The sequence below is a fragment of the Erpetoichthys calabaricus genome, chromosome 9 (genome assembly GCF_900747795.2).
Source record: "Erpetoichthys calabaricus chromosome 9, fErpCal1.3, whole genome shotgun sequence".
Taxonomy (NCBI): Eukaryota; Metazoa; Chordata; class Cladistia; order Polypteriformes; family Polypteridae; genus Erpetoichthys; species Erpetoichthys calabaricus.
Window position 1 is genome coordinate 138,784,525 of NC_041402.2, and position 9,938 is coordinate 138,794,462.

At 37.6% G+C, this 9,938-nt stretch overlaps 1 protein-coding gene across 14 annotated transcripts in view; it reads left to right on the forward strand.

Moving 5' to 3' along the window:
- The window catches only part of bco2b (beta-carotene oxygenase 2b), a 179,610-nt gene that overhangs the window by 59,930 nt on the left and 109,742 nt on the right, over positions 1 to 9,938 (forward strand). Inside the window, exons 8-10 of one of the 14 annotated variants that reach the window (XM_051931807.1) lie at positions 2,645 to 2,812; positions 5,425 to 5,562; positions 8,656 to 8,838. The exons of 11 other annotated variants lie outside the window; for them this stretch is intronic. In XM_051931807.1, coding sequence (XP_051787767.1) covers positions 2,645 to 2,812; positions 5,425 to 5,562; positions 8,656 to 8,838 — 489 coding nt within the window. The remainder of the gene's footprint in view (positions 1 to 2,644; positions 2,813 to 5,424; positions 5,563 to 8,655; positions 8,839 to 9,938) is intronic. 2 more of the 14 variants (XM_051931814.1, XM_051931813.1) reach the window with 2 other exon arrangements.

Here is a 9,938-nt window from a genome sequence, read left to right on the forward strand (position 1 = left end):
GCGAATATGTTATTGCAATCCGCAGCGGAGCGTTTCTATAAACTTAATTTAAACTTACGTTTTACACCGTGCTTTGTTTCCCTTATGAACATGCTTGTATGCTTAACTCGCTCCGTTCTCAATTGTTTAATTAATTTTTTGCTCTTCGCTGTTTGCGGCTGTTCCTCCATTTCCCCCTACTTCGTTCTTTTATCTCGCGAATATGTTATTGCAATCCTTAACGGGAGCGTTTCAATAAACTGATTGAAAATAGTTTTGCATTTACCTTTTTAGTAAAAGGCGAGCTTTTAAGCCTGAGAAATCACCCCGTAAATGCACACGTTTAATTGCACATGTGTTAATATGTATGGTTACACAGTATTAAAAGACAGTGAACAACATCAGTTACCTTTGTTCCCGCGTTTGATAAAAGGTGAGCTTTTAAGCCTGAGAAATCACCCCGTAAATGCACACGTTTAATTGCACATGTGTTAATATGTATGCTTACACAGTATTAAAAGACAGTCAAAAATTAACGTCATTTACCTTCGTTCCTGAGTGTGACTCGTGCTGTAAATCTCTTCCTTGTTTTTAGTTCACGTGATTACGTAGGAGGCGTGATGACGCGATACGTGACTCCGCCTCCTCCATTACAGTGTATGGACAAAAAATATGTTCTAGTTATGACCATTACGCTTTGAATTTCGAAATGAAACCTGCCTAACTTTTGTAAGTAAGCTGTAAGGAATGAGCCTGCCAAATTTCAGCCTTCCACCTACATGGGAAGTTGGAGAATTAGTGATGAGTCAGTCAGTCAGTCAGTGAGTGATTGAGTCAGTCAGTGAGGGCTTTGCCTTTTATTATTATAGATAATGAGGCGAATTATTAGACAGACTTCGAGGAATTTCCTGTGCTTTTGGATAAACACGAATATCAACTCTGTCTTTGATATCTCTGTCTTTCGAAACTATTATCACTGACAATTCATCATTGTTGGTTTATTTTAAATGCGATTGTGATCTTTTGGATTCATATAGAAATCCAAGAAAACTTCTTTGTCCGTGTTTTACAGATAAATTTTGTGTAAACTGCGATACTTTTGGACGTATGGATTTGTATCCATTATTGGCTATAGAATTTCAAATACATCCGATAGTTTAACTCTTTCGATTCTATGTTGCATCGCTTTTCCGTGATCATAAATATAAATCTGACTGAATTGTGGTTTCTTCGAAATTAAACTTATAGTAGCTTTAATTGTTTCCGGATCACAGATTCTCATAGCATATGATCCAGAATCGTGTAAATCTATGTTTTGAGCATTGAATGATGCGAACGTGAACAGATTATTGTAGATTTGGATATTTTGTCTGTAGTGTTTGTCGATTTCACTTTCCCCAAAAAACAAATTCTCGCTGATATGCAACACAAATTAGACAATCTACAAGTCTCCGACTTAAACTTTAAAGCCGAACAATATCTACATACTGTACGTACAACCAGGCACTGCTCATCACTTGTCCAATACAGTCCACACAGTGAAGCATGGCGGTGGCAGCATCATGCTGTGGGGGTGTTTTTCACCTGCAGGGACAGGACGACTGGTTGCAATCGAGGGAAAGATGAATGCGGCCAAGTACAGGGATATCCTGGACAAAAACCTTCTCCAGAGTGCTAAGGACCTCAGACTGGGCCGAAGGTTTACCTTCCAACAAGACAATGACCCTAAGCACACAGCTAAAATAACGAACGAGTGGCTTCACAACAACTCTGTGACTGTTCTTGAATGGCCCAGCCAGAGCCCTGACTTAAACCCAATTGAGCATCTCTGGAGAGACCTAAAAATGGCTGTCCACCAACGTTTACCATCCAACCTGACAGAACTGGAGAGGATCTGCAAGGAGGAATGGCAGAGGATCCCCAAATCCAGGTGTGAAAAACTTGTTGCATCTTTCCCAAGAAGACTCATGGCTGTATTAGCTCAAAAGGGTGCTTCTACTAAATACTGAGCAAAGGGTCTGAATACTTAGGACCATATGATATTTCAGTTTTTCTTTTTTAATAAATCTGCAACAATTTCAAAAATTCTTTTTTTTGTCTGTCAATATGGGGTGCTGTGTGTACATTAATGAGGGAAAAAATTAATTTAAATGATTTTAGCAAATGGCTGCAATATGACAAAGAGTGAAAAATTGAAGGGGTTCTGAATACTTTCCGTACCCACTGTATATGTGTTGTTTGAAGCTGAGGAAAGCTTACAACTTGATACCCCATGGTATCTTGCAGCAGGTTCCTGATATGTTTACCTGCTTACAGTTAACTCAAATTTAATTTAAAGTGGGCTGGAAATCTGAGTCATCTGCTCTTCTTATAATTGTGGAGCAATTCACAGTGCCTTTTGGTTTTAGTGTGAGGGTTTTGTCCCAGAAACAAATTTTGTTTTCTGAAGGTTTCTAAAATAAGACACCAAAGTCAGTTATATTGCATAACACTTGAAAAATTATATCAATAATATCTCTTCATATAGGCATGCCATAATAATGGGAGTATTGTTTCTTTGTATATTAATATAGTATTTAGTGCAATATGTAACTTCTGATGACAGACTTTATTCTATACAATCTGATGTTGTATGACAATATGTTTTTTTTCTCTTATTTTGCAGGCAAGCCCTGTTAAGTATCATACAAAGCCCTTCAGCTTCTTTCACCAGATCAATGCATTTGAGGATGAAGGCTTTATTGTACTTGACCTGTGTTGTTCAGATTGTGGGGATGCTTTTGAGATTTACAAAATTCAGAATCTGCGCAAATCAGGAAAAGAATTAGATGAGGTAACAGGTGATGATAATGTTAAGCTTTACATGTCTGACCTTACTGATAAACTATGGGCTTTATGTAACAACTTCTATGTGATTCTTCACATTCTTTACTTTAATCAATATCTTTTAATAATTGTATCTATATTCGTCCTTGAAAAAAAATCTGCATACAGTATCTCATATTAACACTCAAAGCCTCTTCTATTTTTAATTTACATATTTTTATGCATGTCTGTGAAGGACTAACTCCTGGGAAACTCCAGGCCACCTTGACTTTCACTGTCCCTGCCTCAATCTTTAGAAAAAGATGCAAACTTTCCCTGCTTACAAAAATGTTCAGAAAAGTAAAAAAGGTGTTGCTGCCACTGCAAGGACTGTGTTTTTTGGCAGGCTTTTCACATTTTTCAAAACTACTACAGATAGTAGATATAAGCCCTATTGTTATTTTTTACTTTAACATGCATACACAGAGAAGCTAATGATAAAATAATGCAATAAATCATTATTTGCATGTATTCAGGTATTTCAGACAGAAGGTTTTGCTAAAGTGTGAAACTGAGCTTATAAATACAGCTAAGAAGAACAAACAAAACACAAATTAATATTGACACCAAAGGAATACATTACTGTACCTGCATATTTGTGAAATCAGGCAATAGAAGATGTTATTCCTTTTCATAGAACCAATCTTGTCAAGTTTTCTTTACTAGAAACTAAAGGCTACCTTTCCACCCTAATACTCCATTCTCCCTCAGATCTTTAAATTAAATTTCCCATTTTATAGACAGATCCTTCCACTGGAGCCCTATTTTCTAGTCAACCTATGATTTCTTTCTGTCAACCACCTAATTTACTTAAAGGTTTTGTCTCTGGCTCACTTCACAAAGCAGACACCCTCTGTAAAGTTTCTGCAGTCACAGTGACACTGTATTACTTACAATATGTCACCAACAACACATGCATATCTTGTTCTTCTAGGAAACATCATATTGCCTAAAAAGTCTCCTGCCAGTCAAAAAAAAAATCTTATTTACCGCATTTCTCGCAAAAAAGTGTCCAAATATCTTCATGGGTGAAACAGTGACAGTTGTTTCAAGGAGTACATTTGAGCCGTTAACATTAAAGACCTTTCTGTTTGTGCTCTATCAAAAGGCTTCAAGGACATCTTTAAACAAAAACAGTAGAATCTAAGTTTCCTGTCAGGTTTAAGACACATTTTTCCAGCACTACATCACCAGCTAATCTTTTTCATTCCATCATCTGCAGTGGTTGCATTTTGTACCTGTTGTGGCCTTTCACTGTTTTAGTTTCCCTTATCCCTGTTCCTTCTGTCCCCTTCTACAGTATTTAACCTATTTTTTATTTTCAGTCACACACCTAATGAGGCTACACACCCCAACATATAGTTTCTATGAATACCATTTTTTTTAGTATGGGGTTAATATTTTCTTATTTTTCCCATGTGCATGTAGGTTTATGTGTATGTAGTATACATACTTTTAAATCTAAAAGTGTTCTTTCATTTCAAAATGTTCTTTTTCCATCCATTTTCCAACCCGCTGAATCCAAACACAGGGTCACGGGGGCCTGCTGGAGCCAATCCCAGCCAACACAGGGTGCAAGGCAGGGAACCAATCCCGGGCAGAGTGCCAGCCCACCACAGGGCACACACACACACACCATGCACACACTAGGGACAATTTAGAATTGCCAATGCACCTACCCTGCATGTCTTTGGACTGTGGGAGGAAACCGGAGTTCCCGGAGGAAACCCACACAGACACGGGGAGAACATTCAAACTCCACGCAGGGAGGACCTGGGAAGCGAACCCGTGCCTCCTAACTGCGCCACCTGTTCTTTTTCTTTTTCTATATTGAAAATATGCCTAAATAGGCAATACATTAAGCTTGTGTGTGCAGAATCTTCAGTAATCGTGGTGCTTTGTCACGTATCATTCCAGGACAGTGGTTCTAAAACCCACTTCTGGGAAACCCTTGTGGCTACATGTGAATATTCCAGTTGGTTTCATAACCTGTAACTTATTCCTTGTCTTTAATCAGTGCCCTGTGTTATTAGCTGTATTTTTTGTGCTATCATTCTTAGGTGAAAGACACTGTAGTGTATGTTTGTTACTTATTGAATTTAGATTATTTATATTATTCTGTAGACTTTAATGCTATAATTCATTTAAGTTGAATTTCTACATTTAATTGTGTTCAAATGGTAGCTCACTAAAAACAGATAGATGGTCAAAAAACCATGTATGCTATAAAAGAGCAGTTATTTCTGTGCCATTTCCAGTTATGTGCTAAACAGCAAGCAGATGAAACATTAAAATCTTACACAAAATCAGGAAAAATGTCTGTCCTGTAAGTAATACACAAAATTACTTGTTATATTTCTGTACAAAGTGAATAAATCATCTTAAAAATGTAGTTAATTAAGCCAAACTTAAAGGGGAAAGTAATATGCTTAAAACCTGCAGCCACTGGATGGAGTTTGATTATCACTCCTCAAGGAAACAAGTTAGTGTGCTCATTTTAATCTAAATAGCATGTTTTATATGTACTGCATGTTAACATACCAAATAACCATTAACAAAGAATATGTTTTGTAATTAAAGATATACAATATGCGCTCAAGACCATATCCACGTAGATTTGTCTTGCCCCTGATGATGGATCATAACACGCCATTTGCTCAGAATCTGAACACACTGACCTACAGCTCTGCTACTGCTGTAAAGAAAGAAGAAAATAAGGTAAAAACAAAGCAATAAAATAAAAATAAAATGAGAGTTGATTTTTACTGATAAATATTATAGTCACTATTTGATTATATCTTGGTTATATTGAATGACTTACCTTTAGATAGATAGATAGATAGATAGATAGATAGATAGATAGATAGATAGATAGATAGATAGATAGATAGATAGATAGATATATAGATAGATAGATTAGATAGAATAGATAGATAGATAGATAGGATAGATAGATAGATACTTTATTAATCCCAATGGAAATTCACATTCTTCAGCAGCAGCATACTGATACAATAAATAATATTAAATTAAAGAATGATAATAATGCAGGTGAAAAACAGACAATAACTATGTATAATGTTAAAATAGCACTCTTAGGAAGCATTTTAATTAAAGCTTCTTGATCTGTGATCCAGTCCCACTGCTACTTCTCTGCAAGGTTAAGAATTAATAAAGAGAACCAGTATAATCTAGTGTAGCAGAATTCTAATTGTGAGGGTCCATTTATCAGTAACTTGCAAGGACATGAGAAATGAAGTTAATCATGTGCTTCTGTAATGAATGGCTTTGTGAATTTAACTTTAACAACCTTAAATCCAACATTTCTTAAGAGTGCACAAATCCTAAGCCAAGCCTAGAATTTTGGAACTTCCTTTATTTCATGGTGAAAGTTTAGAAAAGGAAACAGTTTAAACTACAAAACTGTTCAATTAAAACTTTTCTCAGCTGTGCTTTCCATTCCTACTTCTTTTTTATAAGCAATTATATCTTTAATCTCAAACACTCTTTTTTTCAATATAAACTTTTTACATAGTATTCTCTTCTTTTACCTTTAACATTGTCTCATTGATAATCTACTGCTGGTTACTTCCACAGTTGAGGTTTGACCCACTACAAACCACCCTCACCTTGGAAATTTCCTTTTCTTTGTCAGTCTTCAGTAAAGTCACTTCATATTGGTGGAACTTCTATAAAATAATGATGGAGATTACAGTAAAAGTTCTGTTACATAGAGGAGTCTAATTAGTTATGCCTCATGGCTAAAATAAACCCTTGTTTTTATCAATGTCAATAGTCTTTAGACATATTTTATTCAGGTAAATTTTAAATTAAAATCAGGTAATTTAATGGAGCAGAAGTTGCAGAATAACAGCATGAAGGAAGTGTGGGATGGGATGAAGATCATCACTGGCTGCTGCTCGAAGCAGGGTGCCACATTGAGAGAGAGGTGAAGAAAGCAAACCAAATGAACAACTTCTTTAACAGGTTTGACCACCCTAACCCACTCTCACTCTCACCTCGGAGTACTGCACCCTCCACACATCCTTCTGCTGATACCAGCATAGGAGAGACATCCCACCCATAATTACAACAGCGCAGGTGAGCAGAGAGCTGAGGAGACTTCGTGCCAGCAAAGCAGCGGGTCCAGATGGAGTATTGCCACGACTGCTGAAGGTCTGGGCATCGGAGCTGGGGAGTCCTCTACAGCGCATCTTCAACCTGAGCCTAGAACAGGGGAGAGTCCCGAGGCTTTGGAAAACATCTTGCATCACCCCAGTCCCAAAGGTATCATGTCCTAGTGAGCTGAATGACTTCTGGCCTGTTGCTCTGACATCACATGTGATGAAGACCATGGAGAGGCTGCTGCTTCACCACCTGAGGCCACAGGTTCAACATGCCCTCGACCCTCTGCAGTTTGCATATCAGGAGAAGGTGGGAGCGGAGGATGCCATCATCTATATGCTACACTGATCCCTCTCACACTTGGACAGAGGCAGTGGTGCTGTAAGAATTATGTTTCTAGACTTGTCTAGCGCCTTCAACACAATCCAACCTCTGCTTCTTAGGGACAAGCTGACAGAGATGGGAGTAGATTCATACCTGGTGGCATGGATTGTGGACTATCTTAAAGACAGACCTCAGTATGTGCGTCTTGGGAACTGCACGTCTGACATTGTGGTCAGCAACACAGGAGCGCCACAGGGGACTGTACTTTCTCCGGTCCTGTTCAGCCTATATACATCGGACTTTCCAATACAACTCGGAGTTCTGCCACGTGCAAAAGTTCGCTGACGACACTGCTATCGTGGGCTGCATCAGGAGTGGGCAGGAGGAGGAGAATAGGGACCTAATCAATGACTTTGTTAAATGGTGCGACTCAAACCACCTACACCTGAACACCAGCAAAACCAAGGAACTGGTGGTGGATTTTAGGAGGCCCAGACCCCTCATGGACCCCGTGATCATCAGAGGTGACTGTGTGCAGATGGTGCAGACCTATAAATACCTGGGAGTGCAGCTGGATGATAAATTTGACTGGACTGCCAATACTGATGCTCTGTGTAAGAAAGGACAGAGCTGGTTATACTTCCTTAGAAGGCTGGTGTCCTTCAATATCTGCAATAAGATGCTGCAGAATGTTCTATCAGACGGTTGTGGCGAGCAAACCTCTTCTACGCGTGGTGTGCTGGGGAGGCAGCATTAAGAAGAAAGACGCCTCACGCCTGGACAAACTGGTGAGGAAGGCAGGCTCTATCGTTGGCATGGAGCTGGACAGTTTAACATCTGTGGCAGAGCGACGGCCCTAAGCAGGCTCCCATCAATTATGGAGAATCCGCTGCATCCACTAAACAGTGTCATCTCCAGACAGAAGAGCAGCTTCAGCGACAGACTGCTGTCACTGTCCTGCTCCACTGACAGACTGAGAAGATCGTTCCTCCCCCAAACTATGCAACTCTTCAATTCCACCCGGGGGGGTAAACGTTAACATTATACAAAGTTATTGTCTGTTTTTACCTGCATTATTATCAATCTTTAATTTAATATTGTTTTTTGTATCAGTATGCTGCTGCTGGAGAATGTGAATTTCCCCTTGGGATTAATAAAGTATCTATCTATTTTAATCATTGAGTATTCATTTTACATAGAACATTTCACAAAGAATACTATCACTAGTTAATTTATTATGTGCATAAGAACATATTTCAAAGTAACAAGATGACGTGTAATACAGAATTTTCCTCTGCATTTTCATGAATATGTATTACAACTAAGTTTAACTAACTAGACCTGTTTTGTCTGTCAATTTAGGTGTTCTGCACTCATGAAAATTTGCATGACAATGATTTGTTAGAAGTAGGTGGTTTAGAATTTCCACAAATCAACTATGCACAGTTCAATACTAAGAAGTACCGTTATTTCTATGGATGTGGTTTCTTACATGTATTTGGTGACTCACTGATTAAAATGGATCTGGAGACCAAAAAATTCAAGGTATTTTTTTCATTAAATAATCTACCCCTAAGCTCCATGTCTTCTTGTTGGACCATGCACAACAGATGTAGAGGTTGTATTAACAAATTTACAAAACACAAAAAAGCATTCTAACTCTAACATAAGTCAACATTTCCCCTTTATGACTCTCCCTCACAACTCTTCATTGTTAAATAAACTGACAGAATTCTGTACAGTTTAATGATGATATTCCGGAGAAATTCTGACAGAATACACCACCATGATCTGAACCATTGTTTGTTTTCTATTCCTAATGCATTCGTATATTAGAAACACATTAAATTATAATTATCAACGGAACAGATGTTCATTTGTATTGCATAGATATATTACCATTTATTCAAGTCTAATGCATTTCAAGTAGAATCACCATTGTCTTGAGCCTGTTGTGGGAAAACTGTGGTACACATAATGTATGGTTCAGTAAAAAAATGTCCTTTAGAGTGTTGTATCTGATCCCTTCCTGGTCATATTGTGTTTGCTTTCCTCATGTTTACCCTCCCATTTATTAAATTAATGCATATATTTTTTGAGTATAATCTGTCTGTGTGTGTAAGAAAAGTATTGGGGCTTTTTATCAAGGCCTTTCTGTTACTTTTAACATTAAAGTGTAGACTAAAAATAAATTGACATTTCCAAACAGTATAAAACTCACAGACACTTTAGTTTAGAGATCATAGAAACTTACTTGTGCATAAAATAGTCAAACATAGCCAAGGTCAAAACACAGTTAGGACAAGAGGGTGACCATCTATTATAAGAGACATCACTTACTTTCAAGACCAAAAAAAAACTAATGTCAAAACCAGGATTTTTTTTTTTTTTTTTTTTTATTAATTTTTTTTAGGATTTTTTTAGCGAAAAGAGTGCTCACAAGCAATGTTTTTTTAGCAAAATCATGTGTTAAATTTTTACAAAGCTCAAATGCTGTTAAATACATGCAGCTGCTTTTTATAACATGATTGCTATAATACCATAGGTTGCATGGTGTGTGCATCACATTCCTGGCCACCATACAATATCATAACAGCCCAGAGATCTAAAATGGCAACACCAATGAAAGCAAACACACAAAATGG